Source organism: Lepidochelys kempii, chromosome 18 (assembly GCF_965140265.1).
Source record: "Lepidochelys kempii isolate rLepKem1 chromosome 18, rLepKem1.hap2, whole genome shotgun sequence".
Classification (NCBI taxonomy): Eukaryota; Metazoa; Chordata; order Testudines; family Cheloniidae; genus Lepidochelys; species Lepidochelys kempii.
In genome coordinates this window covers 19,235,924-19,257,775 of record NC_133273.1, presented here as the reverse complement: position 1 = coordinate 19,257,775, position 21,852 = coordinate 19,235,924, and the positions used below count along the sequence as shown (strand labels likewise).

General features: G+C 39.1%; 1 protein-coding gene across 11 annotated transcripts in view; it reads right to left on the bottom strand.

Moving 5' to 3' along the window:
* The window catches only part of PRKCZ (protein kinase C zeta), a 158,770-nt gene that overhangs the window by 8,826 nt on the left and 128,092 nt on the right, over nucleotides 1–21,852 (bottom strand). For 8 of the 11 annotated variants that reach the window (XM_073316898.1, XM_073316902.1, XM_073316905.1 and 5 more), the window contains 3 exons: nucleotides 21,251–21,370; nucleotides 18,459–18,538; nucleotides 17,728–17,817 (listed from right to left, as the gene is read on the bottom strand). In XM_073316898.1, coding sequence (XP_073172999.1) covers nucleotides 17,728–17,817; nucleotides 18,459–18,538; nucleotides 21,251–21,370 — 290 coding nt within the window. Of the gene's footprint in view, nucleotides 1–17,706; nucleotides 17,818–18,458; nucleotides 18,539–21,250; nucleotides 21,371–21,852 lie in introns of all 11 variants that reach the window. The other 3 variants (XM_073316904.1, XR_012155570.1, XM_073316907.1) reach the window with 3 other exon arrangements.

Genomic DNA, 21,852 nt, shown 5'->3' with positions numbered 1-21,852 from the left:
AGCATTTAGAAGATGTGAGCTGCATCTAGATCACACACACCAACAGTCAAGTCAATTTAACCAGATCTGTTTGTCTCCCAACCTAATTCCAGAGCAAAATCATAAGCTGTTTCTGCTAATGCTCGCATCAATAGCCAGCTGTGATGGAGGAGACGCTGCTACTGTAATAGTTCGCATTCACTGAAAGCAATTGCATCTAAGCACTAAAATGTCAAAAGCAGCCAACGTCTTTACTATGTAAAGAAATATCACTCTACGTTAATTAAGCAACCCACACGTATCTTCTGCACCAGCGTTCACTAAACCATAGACAAACAAGCAGTTTTACTTCACAAGGGTGGTTCACACTAATGTTCACTTTTGGTCATTGTGGGATCAAGGCCCCATCACACAAGTTTCACTTTGGCTTTCAAGTACAAACTAAAAAGTTCAAAATGAAATTCTGCTGAAATTGCCAAGGTTCACCTATGTTTCAAGCAGATAACATTAGAATCTGGGCCCACGCTTATGACCTGTAGCAACCTTTTAACTAACACTGCCAGAGTTTTGAGTCTTATGAAATCCAGGGCCAAGCAAACTTTTGCATGGTTTTGAGTAGCATTCTGCATGACTTAAGTGCTCATCTTGTCTAAACACTCTGCATAGGTGCACAAGGATAGAAACAGAAAGGTATATTTTTTTTCCAGGACATATTAAAAATAGTTAAAAAGTTAAAAAAAACTGATATCTCCTCTGATGTTTCCAAGCCTACGTTTTTCTTTTATTATTTAGGGGTGAAATTTATTATTGTGTAAATCAAGATAACATTTACAACAGTCAGAAGCTATGTTAGCTGACAATGCTTAGTTCTGTCAAGCCTGTCTCTCTCAATCAAAGATTAATTACCTCACCCACCTTCTCTCTCCAATTCTGCCAAGACATTTCGGTCCTTACTTGTAAATAATGCCTTTCTAAGTGATTAAGACCCTCTTCTGACTTGGAACTACTAGTTGTGTTAAAACCACAAAATTATGACAGAGAGTTTAAGACACATCTTTGCTAGGCCCCAGAGTTACCAGATTCTCTAGTTTATCACATACTCAGGTGAGAAAGGAGCTACCGACAGGTATAATGAGGCAATCCATTTAAATCCCTACCGGTGACAGTTCAAAAAGATTTATAACAGGGCCAGATTTTCAGTTTGGGAGCAATCAATGGGAAACCACAGGGATGAGTTCAAAGCTCTGGAAGCTAATGAAAGGATTCAACTGATCCAAGCACTCATTGGTTGCTGGAGTAATATATTTAGTCAACCAATGCCCACTTATTTTGGGCTCTGTTCTTGCCAGTTAAGTCACATTTTAACATTGGTCACAAGTAGTATTATTGTAATTGCCTTTATGCCTCCACCATGTTACAGAGCTCCATGGTTAACAAGATCATGAAGTATATTATGCTATAGTAAAGTGACAGAACTCTGTTAGGGCTGACAAGAAATCACTAGCATTTGATTGGTTAGTATTCTATTGGACTTGGACTTTCATGGCTTTTCAAGATAATTATACACTGCTTACATTTTTTATCTGAACTCTCCTGATCATGACTTGGAATTTCACATTGCATCCTAATGCAAAAAGTGTTCTGACAGTACCAGGAAAGCTTTCCTCTGCTTCATGAGAGAAAAGACAAACAAAGAAACCCGAGTGCAATGTTATTTTGGTGGATGCTTACATGCACTAGACTAGAGGCAAAGCGGCACTGGCTGCCTCTTTCCAACCTTTGTTTATCTTACTGTGGATATTTAATCTAATTCTTGTACCAATCATATTGTGCAACAACCGAATCATAATCTCTCTCCTCTACCCCTTGTTTCCTCCCACAAACTACCAGAAAACACTATTATGAAAGAATGAGCAGGAGAGAACAACATTGCTTATCAATCTCACAGGCAGGAATTTAAATACAGAAAAACTCTGTGTGTAGTAGAATTGTACCAAACACAAACAAGTGGAACAGCTAACGTATAAAACATCTTCAGGAAAGTACAAAAATTCAGAGCACTTTCTTCCAACAAGGTTATAACACTTAAGTACTGAGCATGCTGTTTGTTAGGTCTCTTCTGTGCGCTTGTTCATGCTCTATAGAAAGATGCTTGACCTTGTACTAATGAGCACAGTTCTCAACATGCTATGGGTCTTAATGTGTAATAAAAACCCACAATCAAGGCACAACATGAAATAGCAAAGGAAGACATGAAATTATGTAAGACTCCCTTTTCTTGAATGTGGATAAAATTGACTTTATAGTATTTATGATGCTAGGAGTCTGATGCTACAGTAAGTATCCTACGGAAACAGAAGGATAACAGGTTTGCATGTGATAGGAAGTAAATTGGGAGCCTAAGACAAGTGATGTAGCTAACAATAAGGCACATTTTTTCCCAATGTCTGACTTGTGACTACAGTATCTGGGTGCAAATGAGAAGTATGCTCATAACCACAACAAAGGAAATTAGAAAAGTAACCGTGTTTACGGGCAGGCTGGGAGACAACGTAGGGAACAAAAGGCATTTTAAACATATTTAAAGGCAAGAAATCTTATTGGTTCACTGAATAGGGAGTATCTGAATCTCTCTGTACTCACTAAGATAACAAGAAAGTGCTATACATTCAAATATAGAAGGAATTAGCTTGAGAATGTGACTGATATGATAAAAAGTTGCAAGCTACTGAGAATTAGATTGTGATCAGATTTAGATTTAGAAGAACAGCACAGACGTGCCAGACACTACCATCTCAATGCATAAACTCTCATTTAGCTTAATATAAGATTTTTAAAAATACCTATAGAAAATGGCTAATGTGAAATTCCCAACAGGAAAGATAATTTGACTTCTCTGTACTGTTTTTTCCCCAGTGGGTTATTTTCTAATGTTTACAGCTAGTATTCATTAGATAACAAGTAGGACTGAGCAGACAAAAATCTAATTTAAACCAGGATATCATTTTCCCTCTGTCTTGAACTCACAAGATAGCTTTTTCATACTGGTAAATAAATCAGCTGAGAAACATCTTGATGAACTCCACTGGAAATACATCCATCATCATAGGGGGAAAGGATTGTAACATAGAAATGGTAATTTTGTTTGTAGTGTTCATGAAAAGTGTCAGATTTGCAGCGCTGGTAACTAAAGTCCTCTCCCCACTCAACAAGTACAGCACAGGAAGCGTTAGCACAATCTTCTTCCCGCACCACATTGCCCATATATGCCCCAGTCCCAATGTGGAGAGACAATTCAAAGCAAAGGAAGAGTTAAGTTTCTTCTCTGCAGAGCCTATGAATCAAGTTGCCAGGTGTCAAAGATGCTCTGGACTCCTGTCCATTAGGGATTGGTCTGAGTCTACCCATTCTATTACAGATCCCAAATATGGTAATTTTGATACTGGGGCTGGATTCAAAGATGTGAGCAACTCTGAATTCCAATAACAAGGCCTGTGCTATTGACTTCAATTCTAGATGTATTTTTTAAATGATTTTTACAAAAAAAATCTGTAGGCTGCTCTGATAAAAGATTCAAAATAAAAGCACGCCTTCAAATGCAGTCTTCACCGGATTCAACAGAATCACAACTAGCTCCAGCCAATATTAAAGAATTTATTTGGTTGCCTTCCCAACTTCAAATAAGTCTTTGTTTTATATCCCAATAGACAAAACTCAGAAAATACAACAGCAAAAATTAATTTAAGTACAACTTGGCAGGCACAGTCCCAAAACAAATATCCACAAACCAAACACTAGGTATATTTATTATAAAGGTGCTTTTTCAGAAAAATAAGCCCAATACACCCTGGGTGAACGATGAGTCAATGTTCAGTTTAGTAATTAATAGCTCTGGATATCAGCTCTTTAAATTAGTAAGGCTTCAAATTATACAGGAGTTTACATTAATTTTAACTCACTTTTTTTCAAGAAAAATACTATTCGACTTACTAGTAACAAACTTGTTCATACTTGCAAACTCAATTATATACATCACAAGACACCATAAAAGAATAGGAGTACTTGTGGCACCTTAGAGACTAACCAATTTATTTGAGCATAAGCTTTCTAAAACCCATAAAAGAATACCAGCTTGTTACATTCCTTCATATAACCTTGACATTTTTTTCTGAAGCATAGTTCTAGAGTTCACAGGACTATCAGTACAAGTGAGAGAATCACAAAAAAGATAAATGGAAACAGCTTTGCAAGAAAAATACAAACCAATACAGTAAAAGACACCAAGTAGGTTTGACCCAGTTTAAATAGCAGGTCTTTTCTAACCATGAACAAATGTAATTCAAACATTTCCCCACTGTCCATGGTTCAGTTAAAAGAATTATAAAAAGGCCCAATCCTACAAACTAACTACTGGGAGTAGTCCCATTTATATCAGTGGGACTAACTCCCAATTGCAAGCACCCTACGCAATGGGGTTTGAAGGACTGGGTTCAAATGCTACAGTGATGCACATTACAGTTGTTGGGGGAGGGGGATTCCTGTAGAAAATTTTAGCTTGTTGGTGGAAAACTGAAAATATTTTACCAAGCCTTCAATATTTTCTATTCCAGAGGTTTTCAAACTGTGGTCCGCAGACCACCAGTGGCCTCCGAGCTCCATTCAGGTGGTCCATGGATAGTTTCCTCTAAGGTCAGCGCCTGGGTGGCCGCACACAAGAGAATGAAGGGCCACCTACATGCAAGGTGAGGTGGTGGCCTTGGGGAGAACAGGGGATAGGTATGAGGGGACAGTGGTGTAAGAAGAAGGGGTGGGGAGGAATTTGGGACATGCAAGGCAGCGGCATCCAGAGAAAGAGGCGACTTTCCCCAACTTCAGGGCTGCGCCTGCCAGGGAGAGACAGCCCTCAGCTCTGTGGTGGAGGAGAGAGGGAGTGACTCCCCTCCTTCCCAGCCCCAGCTCGGAAGCTGCCATGGCGGGAAAGAGAGAGGGCACATCCATCGCATTAGAAAGGTAAGACTACTGATGTTAAAATATGAGTTGTGTCCTTTTATTTGTAGAACAAATTTTGTTATCAAGGTTTTTTATATATCACTTTTATCCAGAGCGCTTTACAATAGTTAGTTATCAGTACAAACATTTGGAAAAATCATTAAGTGGTCCACCGAGACCCTCAGCAATTTTCAAGTGGTCTGAGAAAAAAAAGTTTGAGATCCACTGTTCTATTCAGATATCCTGTTGTGGTGCCTCAAGGGAATTGTAAGCTCAGGTCCCTCAAGCCCCTATTCTACTCTACGGGCAGGGCTCCTTAGACTAATTCCCATGATCTCCCCTCTTGCCGAGTTGCCATGATGCAGGAGTCTGACTGGAGTCCATTTTGGAGATGTAGTTCAGCTGGAAAAACCCAACCCAGAGAGGAGAATGATAGAGAGAGACAGACCCCCAAGGAGGCAACACTTTAAATCAAAATTTTTCAAATAAAAATTTTTTCCGGTTTTGCGCCGTTGTATTTTTGACAAAAAGTTACAATTTTCTGTGGAATGTAGATACTTTTCAAAAACAAAACAAAACTAAAAAGAATCACTGTCAAAAACCGCATTTTTCATCAAAAACAGTGTTGACAGTAAAGCAGCCTTAATGAACATCTTAGAAAGGTATATAACAAATACGTTTTTGCTACTGGAACCCTTGTGCCTATATGACATAATAAATAAAGTCTACAAGTCTAGAGGCCTTGTGAAGGTTGGTAGTATATACAGAAAGGTCTTGCTAATTTACAGTAGGGGCACAGACACTGCAAATGACTCAATTAGCAAGTTAAGTGCACTATCACAATGGAAATGCTGGTCTATACTGCTTCACCAGAAGTATTTTCATTTATTTTATCAATTGTACCTCGATGTTTATTTTAGAAAGTAATTCTTTACAACATGTTAGTAAGTTTACTGTAGTATATTATGTAAAGCAACAAAATCCTAGAAACCCAAGGCTCATTACAGCATCTGCTATTCAATCTTTGCTGAGGGTCAGGGGAGACATGGACTTCCAATTTTTGTGCAGATTATAAACTGCAGATCTGACGTGTTGGTTGCATGTTTTTAGTGCTCTTCTACTTATGACAAATTACAAGCTAACATCTCACCTCCATAATATGTTTGCACAGGTGGTCCCTGGCATCCGCATGAAGCTCCACTGATCTACCAGGACTCTGCCTGTGTAGACTTAACAGAAGAACTGGGGTCTAAACATGCATCCAAATTCATTACCTGGCCAATTGTGGAAAAGGGCAGGAAAGCCACTGAAATATGGTAAGGCAACACACACAAATACATGAGAACTCTACTTATGGGAACTGGTCCCCCAGTACACTCCCCAACATCCTTTTTTCAGTAAAGTTTGTAACAGTTTTGTCAGCATCTCTACTTTCAGCATGTTGCTTAGAAGCGGCTCTCTCTGCTTCAATGCTTGTTTGAAATGGTCTTTCATCTCAAAAACAAATCCATAGTATTTTGCATGCCAAGGTTTAAAAAAAAAGTTTTCCTTATTTAACATGTCAATTAAAATCCTGCCCTCTTCTTGGAAGCACAAAAGAAAAGAGGGTGGATGAAGCAAGGGTTCTGATGCTCAGATAACATGATGAGGAGATAAGAATATTTACAAAAATATCATTCAAAAAATTTATTTATACATACTAGGGTAACACCCATCACCTTAAACAAGATCAGCCCCACTGTGCCAGGCTCTGTAAAGATATACAGGAAGAGAGGGTGAGATTCTCTCAGCGCCTGTATGCTGGGTCAAGGGGTTGGGAAGACAAAGCCCTGGATCTGGCCTAAGGAGAATCCCTATGGTATGCCCGCTCCATCAATACTGCGTGCAGGTCTGGGTCGCCCAATCTCAAAACAAGACACATTAGAATTGGAAAAGGTACAGAAAGGGGCAACATATGATTAGGGATATGGAACAGCTTCCATATGAGGAGCCATTTTAAAAAAAATGGGACTGTTCAGCTTAGAAAAGAGACGGCTGAAGGGGGAGATCAGAGGTCTGTAAAATCAAGAATGGTGTGGAGATTTCTGTACCTCTTCACAACATAACACATGAACCAGGGGCCACCTAATGAAATTAAATAGGCAGCATGTTTAAAACAAACGTAAGGAAGTACTTCTTCACACAACACACAGTCAACTTGTGGAACTCATTGCCAAGGGATTTTGGCCAAAAGTATAACTGGATTCAAAAAATAATTAGATAAGCTCATGGAGGTTAGGTCCCTCAATGGCTATTAGCCAAGATGGTCATGGATGCAAATGCATACTCTGACTGCCAGGAGCTGGGACTGGACAACAGGGGATGGATCACTCGATAACTACCCTGTTCTATTCATTCCCTCTGACGTATCCAGCACCTGCTTCTGTCAGAAGATAGGATACTGGCTATATGGACCATTAGTCTGACCCAGTATGACCATTCTTATGTTCTTAACTGAGGAACACAGCTGCTGTCTGTTTTCCAAGAACTCCCTTGCAAATTTCAGTACAGGGGACATACTAGGGGCAGGGCTGGGGCTGGAAGGGTGTTAGTTGGAGAGAGTCTAGTTGCAGTTTCTGGGCAGCACTGCTGGCCCATTGGCAGCAGTGGAAAAGTTGCCTAACTTATGCCAGGGACTGCTCCAGCCCTGGAGGAGCCAAGAATTGAGAAGGCGCAAAGGTGGTTAAAGCCACCATTGTCCCCCTACTTGTCCCTTGAACTCTGTGCCGTGTTCTTGCCTTGAAGAGCTTACAATCTTAATATTGCTGATGTTCAGAACTTCTATGTAAGCCATTTACCATTTCACAAAATAGATCCCTTGTGTGTGTCAGGAGTCCAGCTTCACTGGATAGTCCATGAGAAATTAGGATTACTATAATAATTAATTAAATTTTAATTAAAATAAATTTATTAAATTTATAATCAATTGCCTATAAGAAATTCTTTGCCAATTCCATCGGAAAGTGACAATTCTTTTAATGTAAAATCAACTCTTTGAGTGGACAAGAAAGCCTAGCTACAAACATTTTGGGGAACAGGAGCTCCTTTATTCAAAATGCTTGAGAAGCCACTTGAGAATAATAATTTACAAAAGATTCATGCTTCAGGGCATAAAGCTGATCACCACAGGGGTCTGGAAGGAATTCCTCTATCCCTACGAGCAACACTGCATAGCATTTGGAACTACTTTTACCAGCGGCTCAAGCTTCTGAAAGTGGCTTTGCCGGAAACAGACTACCAGGTATGATCATTGTTCTGTGCTGTTATTGCCTATGTGGGATACACACTTTGGAGTAGCCTGGCTGGCCACCAGAGGTCACCGTTTCTCTAGAGAAATATCAGCCAAAAAATCAAGACTCAAAACTCCTTTTGGAAGAGACCTGATGACAGTACCTGGAAAACTCTGGAAAATCACATCATTTTGTTTTCATGAAAAACATCCACAGAGGAGATAAATAATATTAATTAAATGACAGATTGGCAGAATTGTTTCTAAACTTGTAGTTTTCCAAGGAAGATTCAGAGCAACTCTCTAAGAAGTTGCATTTTTATACTGATGACATATCACTTGATACAAACTGATAAGTTATATAGCTGTCTATGCTTCAGGTGATTAGTCAGCAAGCACCTGCTGAACTTAGGAAGACACTAGCAGGCTCTCTCATATAGTCCATTTCACACTAATCTAAACTGGGCACTATTGAATACAGGCTACTAGAGTGGATGGATCACTGGTCTGATCCAGCACAACGATTCCTGTGTTTCTAAAAGGGGCTTGAGATCAGAAATGGTAGTTTCAATGGTCTGCTTAAACAAAGGCAAAGCCTTCTCTTCCTTTGTCACTTACCTGGCATATGAAACTTCCAGCAACCTCTATTAACTTGCAAGCAGTTCAGTTCAGTTCTAGAAGAGTTGCAGTTTTCTGCAGAGTATATCTGTTTGTTGTTGCCTTCCCGCTTTTCTTTTGTGGCTCAACTGTCCTGCATGTTTATTTGCCTGTCGTTCATTAATGGCTCAGTTCTACAGAATTAGCTAATTATCATGTGATAGCCTGTAGTATATTAATGGGTTGGTTCCGAGATCTGTAGAGGCAGGTACACATAGGCGTACTTCTAACTCTGACCTCTACACTGTCGTAATTACTATCACTTACATTATCACACAATTACTGCTCAAAAGAAAAAACGCACCATATACAGTGATTAATCTGTCTTGGCCCCTTTTACGTGTTTGGCATGCATTTCATTATTCAATATCCTTAGGAAAATAATCTAATCTTTGATGGATACAACCAGTTTTTAGCATGCAAAGAGAGAAGGTAGAGAGTTTGCAGGATAAACTTCAGAAAAAGGCTAAATAATTTCGGTGTAATTGGTTTTTGAAGGTTATACTTTGGATTGGCAGAATGTGATTTTTATTTTTTCTAATTAATCATTTATCAATATTTGTATTTTTACAGCTGTGGTGAGTAGGGTTGGGATCAGGGCAACCTGAGAGCAGGGTGCAGCCGAGTAGCCCAATGGACTATGGTGCAAAGGAGGCTGTGGTTGATGTGCCCCCGGGGACGGGGAAGCCACCCTGCTGCTGAACAGTTTCTGCCTCAGGACGGCTCTCACACTCCTGGCACATCAGTAGCATGAGTGGGTCTGTGACACTGGAGCTCCAGAGGACTCCTTGCACAGCCATGGGGCTGGTGACAGCTGATCCCTGAAGGCACAAGGAAGGCTGAGGGACAGGTGTGGCACAGCAGAATCCCCCTGGCAGGGCTGCAAGGAGGACAACAAGTCCCTGCTGGGGGGGAGGCCACTCTGCTGCTGAAGGGCTCCTGCTTGGGAACAGAGCTATTCAGCAGCAGGGACCACTCCCTCCTCACAGTCCTGGCCAAGGATCTCTGCTTTCCAGAACCAGGACTACAGTCTTCCCAGCACCTTGTGCCTGCAGAGCTGTCACTAGCCCCATTTACTCCCCAGCCAGTAATGTGGGAGCCAGCCTGGGCAGGAACTCCCATCACAACGGATTTGCAGGGGTTCCCTGCATGGCTGTAGGGCCAGTGGCATCCAACCCCTGCATGCGCAAGGGGTGGGAAAGGCTGTGGTTCTGGTGAGGCAGAGCACAGATCACCAGTACTCCCAGCTGGGGAAAGAGACAATGGTTCTGTGACAGTGAGGCTGCAGACTGCTCCCTGCACTGCTGTCCTCTTCTTCCTTGCAGTCCTGGCCAAGGGTCTCTGCTCTGCCCCACTAGGACCTGCAGGGATCAGGTGTCACCACAATCATGGGCCTGCTCTCTCACTCCTGTGACAGCAGGGCTCCTGAGGGCTCCCTACACGGCTGCAGAACTAGTGAAATGCAATCCCTGCAGGCATGCCCACTGTTGTGATGGGGAAAAAACACCAATCTAGTTCAGCCATCAGCTGAAATTGATATTTACTGATAGTTATTGATGAAATTGAATCCTGCCAAGCCAAGTTACACTTGCTACAGCTCCAAGCCCACAAAAGCCTGCCTGCCTCCTCTCAGTGGTGTCAGTCTTCAATGTGGCTAAAGGCATTTTGCACCTTGGGTCAACAAGTAGTTTAAGACTGATAACCATGAAATGAGGTGGGGCAGATATAAGGGAGTGGGGGAGGAAATGATGGAGTGTGTCTATACCCCTTGAGAGATCATGTTTTCCAAATACTTTGGGAACCTATGTAAGAGCCCATTAATTAAAAATATTACTGTAGGTGTCTCGTTTACTTGACTCCCATGTTTTATAAGTCACCAGAAAATAAATTCAGTAAAAACGGATAGTACAAATAAGGACATGAATTGCATACCCTTTAACAATAATTAAATGAAAAATAATTCCAGTACCTTTTGACAAACCCCCTCAATTAGGGACCTACCTTTCTGTTATACTTCACACCTAGTGTAAAATTCCTTCTTTACAGTGTTCACATCTGGATCCAATACATCACCTACTACTTGCAATTACAAAATTTTTTATACAATAAATTTTTTCAAGGATTGATGTTAGTTAAAATTTAGCCATCTGCTTTGCTGCAATTTAACATTTTATTGTCTATTAAACCAAGACATATGAGGATTAAAATGATGGATGTTACTTAACGTCGGTAAGATGACGAGCTGATGTGTGACTCAATTCGCTAACACAATATTATACGGCAACAATTCTAGCCCTCAAAAGTTACATCTAAATCTAAAGATTCTGAATCTTGTTTAATGTTCTGACACAAGGTTACATGTGCTCAAAAATGGGATGTAGGATTTTAAGATGAGAAGTCTGGCTCAGACATCCTAAGGATCCCCCTGAACTTTTACCCAGTTTTAGAAGCTGATCTGAACCTACATCTTTTGTGGTTCTGAAATGCTCAGAAGAGGGTTTTCTCCCACTTCGGGTTTCTGACACTAGACACAGAAGTCTTAAGCTAAAAGACCCTAGTCAAACCATTCTCCACCAATCTTCCATCCCCCAAGACACCTGTTATATATGCACAACAAATAAAATGTTGGTTGAACTACTTAAATCAGAATTTTGTTCAAACTGAAAGGCTCAAGACTTCATTTTAAGATTCTTTTAAAATCACTTTTAGGACAACAATTGTGGGGATTTGTGTGTGTTTATTTTATGATGAAAAATAGAGCAATTCAGTTTTCTAACCTTTCACAGCTAAATTTACTTCTGTTATAAAACAAAAGTCAGCTACTGACTTGTAATGGACAGTGTAAAATAACTCTATAAATTCAAGTTGAAAACATTCTTTTGAGATTAATGTCAAAATACCCAGATAAAACATCTTGTTTAGCCAGGCAATGGAAACCATTACAATGAATATGCAGCATTTAACGATAGAGATCAACAAGGAATACACACATTTTATGTTGTATTTTTCCTAATTTAGTTCAGTGTTCTTTCAAGGCTGACAGATTCTCTCACAGCACTTGAATGCTCCCCCCTTCACCCTCCAAAAAGTTAATGGGGAATCCTTTCTTCTCTTACTGATTTTAATAGCACTTCTCTGCTCTTTGAGGAGGCTATATCCTAACATATCAATGTACTTAATTGTATTATACCCCATAAACTCTGCTGCAGTAATAACTACGATTTTCATACCCAATTAAATTTTTCAGGGCTTTGCCTATATATTGTAGTCCTTTGAAAGAGCTGCAAAAGTCTTGATGCAGTTACTACAGTAAGGACTAAACCTGCAATAAAAAGACATGATTCTGAAATCAATATACAGACTAAGACTGCTCACAAGACAATACTTGGGAATTGTGGGAGGGTATTATTATTTAGCAGTAAGGGACGCGTTACATGAAAGTCTGTAATTATGCCAACTGGAATGCAACATTTGTACAGTACTTGAGATTTTGGGTGCACCGATCTGTAGCTTAAAAGAATTGCTGTCACGCAGTTTGGCCCAAAATTTGACCTATTTAAAACAGTTATAAACCAGTTCCTGACTTTTAGATTCTAAATAAATAGCTTTTATTTTCTTTTAAATTTACCAAAGAAGGACCCATACTCTGTGTGTGCATGCACACGTCCATCCGCCCATCACTGGTTTGATAGTAACAATTGAATATACTGCTAGAGCTAAGCAGATCATCACTGAGCATGATTATTTATTATTTGTATTACCATAACCTCAGAGCCCTGGGCTTGGACCAGGACACCGCTGTGCTAGGCGCTGTACAAACGAGAAGAAAAAGATGGTCCCTACCTCAGAGTTTACAATTTAAGTATAAAACAAGAGACAACAGACGGAGTGCAAGGAAACAGAGACAATATCAGTCGGTATGATAGGGCGTGATCTCAGCACACCAGCAGCCTAACTGTTAAGCTTTTTGTAGACATCACAGAAAAAGAAAGTTTTAAGGAGGGTTTGGAAGGAGGAAAGCCTGTTAGTTTTGTGGATGTTTATGGGGCGCTCCACCCAAGAGTGAGAGGCAGGCCCAGGAGACAACACAAAGATGCTTGTTTGGAAATTTAACATGTGGATGACAGAGATGGGCATCAACAGGCCACAAACGTGAGGGCAGTTAGTTTAGGCTTATACAGCAGAGGGATGCAAAGAGAGGAGAGACATGGTAAAAGTGATGGGCTAGGAAAATAATTTTTGCAGCAGCATTCTGAATGGATATAAGATGGTGTTCAAAGAGTAGAAAGAGTAAAAACTGGACTCTATCTTTAGGATGATATTACATCCATTGGAATATGAAAGTAAAAGTCTATTTTAACAAGTAGGTGGCAGTGTTGCAGCCTTTAATTTGAGGAACTGAGGAATCAGTTGCCACAAAATGCATTCGAATCAGTTTTATCAGCCCCCTTAAGAATCTCAGGGAGGGGTATATCTAATTCACTGAGCTAATTTAAGGCTGAAATCAGCTTGCTTTCTGAAAATTACAATCTTTTCTGACATTCTGAGTCCCATGTGTGTCTTTTCCGATCTATCTTTTTATGCCTCTCTATTTACGGCCACAGAGGCAAAGATTTAATTTATTAAAGACAACATTTCTGTAGGTTTGCTGCTTTACACCTCCATGAAATCCCTCTAGGTATTTCCTGACTCCATCCTTAACCAGCTTTGTCGCACTTCCTGCTTTCATATATGTATTCTCCAGACTGCTAAGGTAATTTTTCTTTTTAGTTTTATTTCTTTGTAACTTCTGGGAAGTAAGCTCATAACACATAGCAAGAGAAAGCCTTGAAGTACAATCTTCCCAGCAATGACTTTCACAAATAGTTATGCTCTGTGTTAGGCAGATCACAGCTCTATGCTCCCTCTCTGCTGTCTTAGTCTTCTTTTTAAAGATACAAATATTCGATATATTGTTTTGTCAACATCTTCCAAAAAGGTTTTGCTTATTCTTTTAAGTGAAAGGTTAGTTACTTCTTCATCCACTCAACACTATTCAAACTGCTCTATTTAAAAATGTTTAACCACCTTTGTATGTACTTCACACATAAATATGAGGTTTCTTCTCACTGCTTATCAGTGTCATTTTCACCTTACTACCAAAGATCTTTCTGTAATTTTTTTCTCCTTCTTATCCAATTACATTGTTTACTTTGGGCCAGATTTTCAAAGGTATTTAGTTTCAGACAGGTGCCTGGTGAGTGGGATGCTAAAAGGCACTTAAGCAGGTTAAGGGCCTAACTCCTATTGAAATCAGTGGCCTTTTGTTCAAAATGCAAGTGCTCTTTTCCTTTGAGGTGGACATTCCTAAGAATTCTTAACCTGTCTGGAAGCAATCTTTCCACGTTACCTGGAACTGCTCTTGATGTACTCTATTTTCCAAGACTATATTTTTCGCTTCCTTCCAGTTTCATTCCCACAATAACTTTGCTTCTCACTGAATCACTGATCATTGTTTAGGTTGAACTTATTGACAGTCTCCGTATCTTTGATTATGTAGGGTTAGTATGTTTACTTCTCAAACCACGTATCAAACTATCAGCCAACTTGGTCTGATCATCTGGAAGTCATCACAACCATAAATGGGCCAAGTTCAGATCTAGCTGTGAATGGACAAAACTCCACCGAGTGTATTAATAAAATATTCTTATACAGGTCTCCATTACAATTCCCCCCAAAATGCATTTTGTAGGCAATTAATTTTGTCAGACATATCACTCTTTATCTGCATCTTTATTCTAGGTCCACCTCCATTGTATCTCTGCACACCTAAGCAGTGACATCAACCACAATTTTGTAGTATTGCTTTTATTATGTAAGGCATAGTCAAGAAACACAGAGATTTGGAATATAAATGGATTTTGTCTTATATAGTAGAAAACATTTGGTAAGTGTTCTAAAAGAATTAGGAAAGCTGTCTTACTAGGTTCCAGAATGTTACTGCCTCATTTCATGCAGAGCAATGTCCCAATACTCAAGTTATAATAGACCCCTATTGTATAACATATCCCTCATGCAAAAAATCATCAAAATTAAGAGGTACTGAGCACCTTGCTTCCAATTACGTGGTTGGAGGAATCTCAGTACCTTTCAAAATCAGGCCATTAAGTTTAAAATTCACTGAAAAATGTCTTTACCTTTACTACTTACACCTTAGATTGCTAACACTGAAAAGATATTTAGAATCTGTCTCCTTTCACTATCTATACATTTTGTTTATTTTTTGCACTTCACTCAGGCTGGACCCTGGCAATAGTTTCTTGTCAATTTTACCCTCTGGTTTTGTTGTGTAAGGCACTGTATTTCAAGGTAAATGATACTGAGAAATGTTTAATGAAAATCTCCCCCTCACCACTTGTAATCCAGAAGAAGATTCACTAAATTAAAAAGTAATAAAAATATTTATATGAGGCTTCTATTTATTCACTTTACAAAACTGAAATATTTTGGCCTACACTGAAAGGATAGTGACACCTAAAACAACTACACGCAGCATCATCTTCTAAATAGAACACAGAATACGACAGGGACCCAAAGTAAACATGATTTTCCTGTAATCGTATCAAAATGTTAAACGATGCATAATTTACATCTCAAGATAGTAATTTACATGACACAGCTCTGTTGAAAAGAAGCCAGGATTACATAATCACTCTGTTTCAGTTTGGGGTGGTCTTCCCAAGTGATCACCATGAAATATAAAGTAAGCGAAGCAGGGTAAAAGTCTCTTTTACAAATATAAAATGAATCCAACAAAATCTTCTCTCATAAAGCTACAGTATGTGAAGTTTGATGTTGATGTTCCTATTAATTAGCATCATAGTGCCTGAAGGTGCATGCCGTAAAACAACAACATCACACACCAGATTAAGGGAGCTATTTAAAACCTATATCTTCACAAATTATTAATAGCTTAATCAGATCCTCTGTGTTATATGAACAGCTATAGAAATGCCAGACATTCTGCCTCTGTAGAAAGCTTCTTCTATGAAGAACTTCAATAAGGATGGTCTGAACGACGAGCCTCAAAGTAAAAATTTAATCATTCTGTTTTCTCCCTTTCTCTGAAAACTTCTCTCATGATGCTCGAGTCATTACCTCCTGTTTCTACGATATTTCCTATAGAGTTCACAGTACTGCAAAAAATAATAATGCATACTTGCATCTCCATCATTAAACTAGCTATTAAAAATTTACATAGCTAACTAAAATAATGTTCCTGATATAGTTGGCACCTTAGCCATAAAGTAGTTAGTGTAGCAGATAAGAGTTTTTAATGATGATTTCGTGATGATAGCAGTGGACATAATCAAGAAGTGACTGGTATTCTTCTAGATCAACTGACGCTTAAACTGATCATAACTGCATGCACCTTCTTGCAAATCCCACTGAAACAGAAGTACATCTTATCCCACATTATAGACCAAAAACATCCCTAAGAGCAAGGAGTAACAAAACAAAATGTAAAGCTTGAAAGTAACCAGCAAGCAAGCAAAACACAACTACTCAATCATACTGCATTCAAGTCGCATCTCTTCCTTAGGTCATTTTGTCTTTTAAGGGCCCGATTCTACAAATATTAACAGCCCAATTTAAATCAATGGGACTATTCAGGTAAGGAAGGATCACATATGTAAGGTTTTGTATGACTGGGGCCTTATATTGTAAACTGTAAGGAAACTGCCTTCTTATGTGTCTGTCTGATGCCATGTATATAAATGATGCATATAAATGGATCACTTGATGATTACTTGTTCTGTTCATTCCCTCTAAAACACCTGGCATTGGCTACTGTTGGACAGGATACTGAGCTAGATGGACCTTTGGTCCGACCCAGTATGGCCATTCTTATTCTACATACAGCATACACTAATAACAGCTTCACTCTAGTATTTTCCCCCCCCGGAACAGAATACCAGGCTGCTACTTCTTCCAAAGTCCCCGTTACATTTACCACTACTCAAGACTTGCTTAGGATATTTTGCCTCCCTGGAATCAGACCTGCCTAAAACAATTAAATATAAGATTTAGACAAATGTTAGAGAGGGCTTGCTTCAGACCATCAAGAACAATAGGTTGCAATCTATACATGTTGCCACTTCCTCTATTGGAAACTATCAGGTAGCAGCAGCTTTAAATTAAAAGCAGGGCTCCACAAGAACTCCACCAACGGAAGATCTCTGCTGAATCAGCATATGTTTTCTTCCCCGCCCTCCCTTCCCCCCCACCCTCAATCTTGTCATACCTTACCCATTTTGTGGCTCTCCCAGACAAATTCTAACCCCAGCTCTTCTGGGAGAGAGAGGGTTGGTGTGAAAAGTCCACCTGGTGCATTACAAGGACCAACGCTAGGGGCTGCAGCACAAGTTCTGCAGCACCTACCAATAGAATTCAGGGAATTAATTGGCCCCCAAGACTTTATTATGGTTTAAATAATGTGTTTTTGTTATTTTCTACCTAATATCACAATTGTCTTTTTACTAAAAATTTAACCTCACATTTTTAAAGTAAAGACCATGAGTGAAACTACACTTAATATTTGGTAACAAGTCACATTTTTGACCATGAAATAAATCTAGTTTCCAACATTTTTACATTAATGAAAAGCCTAAACTGAAGTTAATTTTATATGAATACTTTGAGGTTTGATGTATTCTTTCAGTTATGAGCAACTGTATTTTTGAAGAGAGTATTCATTAACAGAGTGTTTACCATGATAGGTTCATGCACACAGTAATTAAAACATTGAAGGAACATGTCTCTATTTAACATACTTAAGTAGAATAAATTTTTACCAGATCCCAGTCTATGCTGCGGAAAAATGTGTGAGACTTGATATCAGAAAACCCTGTCTGTGGCTGGCAGCCAAGCCTTTCTTTGGGATCCTGTGGAAGACAAGAGAAAACACAATCAATATCGTGTTTGTCTTTACACTTCTTTTTCTTTGTTCTATCATGACAGAGTCTCCAGTTTTTCACTGGCGCAGGTAGATCATACAGGGACAGGCAGTAGTACATACACTGTTGGTAAAATAAATCAAGGCAATCTAGTTTTCAAAACTTCATGGGTTTGAAAATTCATTTTAGACTTTTTATTTTACAGCATTTCTCGTGATATCAACACTCTGAATTTACTTAATAAATGTGCTGTTTTCCCTATTGATGCAGATAATAGTTCCACTGATTTCACTTGGTCTGCTTGTATTAGTAAGGACTACTCATTTAATAATTGTTTGCAAACACAGACCAATAATTATCTTAGGTTTTGTACTCAGTTTCATTATAAAAGACCATTTTACTAACTTGCCAACTTGCTAGTACATTTTCAAATGAAGTTCCATGCTATAAAATTTTCACATGAAAAATCAGCAATTTAAAAGATTCTTTTTTGGAAGCTATATGTCCTGATTTTATAAAATTTCTTTACAGAAAGTAGATACACCTCTAAGTTTTTAATTAATTTATGTTTTATAACATGAAGCTCTGAGCTATTGAACTTATATAAACAACAGTGTTGTAAAACTTACCTTGTTTAAAAATCCTTTTAAGACATGAGAGGCCTTGACAGAGAGAAATCTTGGAATCCGGATTGGCTTTTCAAGGATAACTGTTACAAGTTTAAAAAAAAACAAAACCCCAATATGTTTTGCACTCTGTTATATGACATCCACTATGATTTTAATAAAAACTTTATTTGTATTACTGCGGGGACAATGTACTAATATAGCAACTATTTAAGTTATTTCTGCTAAATTTGCCAGGCTATACAATTTTATTTTATTTTTTCTTAATATAAAAAGTCACTCCACACTCTCTCTGGTTAATATCTTTTCTAAATGTACTATAAAATGGACTTTTAAGGACATAACTCAGAAGAGAAAGCCAGCATACTCATTTTTGTTTTCAAAAAGCTGGGGGCAATGAATCCAGTGGTTAGAGCAGGGGATTAGGAGTCAAGGCTCCTGAGTGCAATTCCTTTTTTTGTGTGACTGACACATTAACGACTATGGGGGCAAGTCACTTCAACATTTAGTTCCTGCTTCCACAACCATCAAATGAGCATTTACTTTTCTCTAACTTTGCAAGGCTTACCCAGTTAATGTTTGTATCTTGGGATCTTCACATGAAAAGTGCTATGGTAGCAGTGACATTTAAAGACTTTCTGAAAATTCTTAATCTCATGCATCATTTCTTTCATCCTGTCATACTGATAAACACATTGTATAAAGGCTTTTCATCTCCTTAAAGTCCTGATCAAGGGGTTATATAAATGTGATCTCACATTTTTTAACAATTGAGGAAATATTACACTGGACCAGAGGTTGTGGGGATTCCCCATTGTGTCATTACAAGCAACTTTCTTCCTTCATTATACAGTATTCCCACTCAAGGAGTATTTTGGAGACTAGTTATGCACTTTAAAAAGAGTACACAGTGGTGCTTGAGACTGCTCACACCGGCAGTCAGATTGGTCACTAGGAAGTATTTCAGAATGAGTCAGAGTTTAAGGCCACAAGCACTAACTAGCATCTGCACACTAAATCCAACACCCAAAGTATTACAGCCCACAGGAGACTAAACTATTATATGCCTCAGGCATAGAATGGGAGGGATCTTGGTGCACCAATGCCTGAGGTCTCTGCAATGGCAGGGAATTTTATTAAGTGAGATATACCCATAGAATTCTGGAGAGTGACCCAGGCCCCATGTTGCAGAGGAATACAAAAACCCTAAGGTCACCACCAGTCTGACCTGGGGAAAAATTCCTTCCAATCCTCTCTTCCTTCTCTGAGACTATGCACATACACCTTTGCAATTCACTCTTTACCAATCAAGCACTTTCAGCATTGCTCCTGTACTTGACATGGTTGTGCATGCTACCACCTTTGATTAGAATAATGGGCACACTGCTACCCATGCAAACCAGTTGCTATTAAAGTAACTTATGACACTGCTACCAAGAAATCACCATAGAGAAACAGAAAAAGTTAGCTGGAGCAAAACTACAGGTAGATATGGTTGGTGCCCAGAAAGTTCCCTCAATGCCTTCTTATAATACAGTTTTCAAGAACCTTTCCATACTCTGGACACAACCTAGCAGACACACTGTCTAATGCATGGTCTCCCATTCCTTTCATTGGCACGTTCTGTCCCTACTGATGATAACTTAACATCCTTGTGGCAATTACAGCAGTTGGTTTAATGGAAAAGAAATATCACTGAAGTATTAATAGCCTTTGGTTCAATGAGTGTTTTGCCCTTTCTGAAGAAAGTCAGTCAGGCGGTCTACTGTGTCTTCATTTCATTTCATCTCTCCCTCCCACCTGTTCTGTTTCTCTTGACTGGCATCAAGGCAAGCCAGCTGCATGTGACCAGTCAGGTGTCTGGAGACCACCATCAAGTCTAATACTATTAACAACGCTTACATTGTATTTATCAGATTAACTGTTTTAAGTTGGGGATAAATGTATAGGTCAGTATTCTCGGGGTGTAACACGTTGTGGGAAGCAACTAGCAAGTTCTAGAAGCACATCATCTGCCATTGTGCTCAATTCATTTTGTTACATTCAAAGTAAGTTATAAAATATAAGACATACAAGGAATATAAACATATGTACCAAAGAACTAGGGTGAAAGAGAAAAATATACCAGAGTATAAGAGTAATATGAATGATAATGTCTTTGTTGAACATAACAATGGATTTATGGTCTTGAACTGCAATTCAAAGAGGGCACACACAGATTCAACCCAAGATTTCTGAACCTTGTTTTCAATGGCTACTTCTGAACTCACTGGGTAAGTCTACACGGTAGCTGGAAGCATGTCTCCCAGCCCAGGAAGACCAACACATAGTAAGCAGCTCCTCTCAAATTAGCCTGCTAATAATAGCGGTGTGGATGCTGTGGCAGGGGTGATGCCGCAGGCTAGGCACCTGAACCTGGACTCACCTGCCTACCTGGGTCTGAGCTCAGGTGGCTCATCTGAGCTGCCGCCCATGCCGCAACATGCACACTGCTATTTTTAGCAGAGCGAGCCTGTGTGTCTTCCCAGGCTTGAAGCATGCGGCCAGCTGAAATACCACAGCCCTGTTTACCTATGCTAGTATCACTGGTAGTCATGAGATGATGGGAACTACTGAGACCTCTCTTACATCTTTGCTGTGTAGGAAATTAAAAGGAAGAGAGAAGGCACCCACAGTATGTAAAAGGTGGTTGCTAATTTTCATTATTTAGTGTTTTGTTCTTCCTTCAAAGGGATTCAAGAAAAAAAAAACACTGAAACTCAAAACAAAAACAAAACAACAAATCTTAAATATACCTTGGAAGAGGTAATCTTCAGTGTTCATGTCTGGATTGTCAGTTATTATATCAAATGGAGATCTTCCTGCCATCATTTCAAACATCAGGACACCAAGAGCCCACCAGTCCACACTGAACCCTATAAGCATTAAAGAACACATTTTCAGGTAATAATTCCTGGTTCTAGGATAATGGTACAATGACATTTATTGCATCACCGATGGAGATTAAGGACCTGATTCTGCAGAGAGCTGAGAATCCTCAACTCCCACTGAAACTGCTAGCAGCAGGGCTCAGTGCCTCACAGGAATAGCCTTTAATAGAGCACTTTGGAGAAAAATTAGTAACGGTAATTTGTTCAGGAACTTGTAGCTGGGCCATAACAGTCCACAAGAGAGTGAGACTTCAATTAACAGTGCCAAGATAAAGGTCAATATACTTCTTAAAGCTGGAAGATACTGGAGGATTTTTGAAAGTTGTGAATGCTATGTTACCATATAGGAAAATGACAGTACTCAGGTATTTTACCAACTAGATAGGCCACTTTTTAAATTCACAACAGTAGTTAGTGTGCTCCTATAAACTACTACTGTTTCGAATTCTATGTTTTCTGTTGTCCGA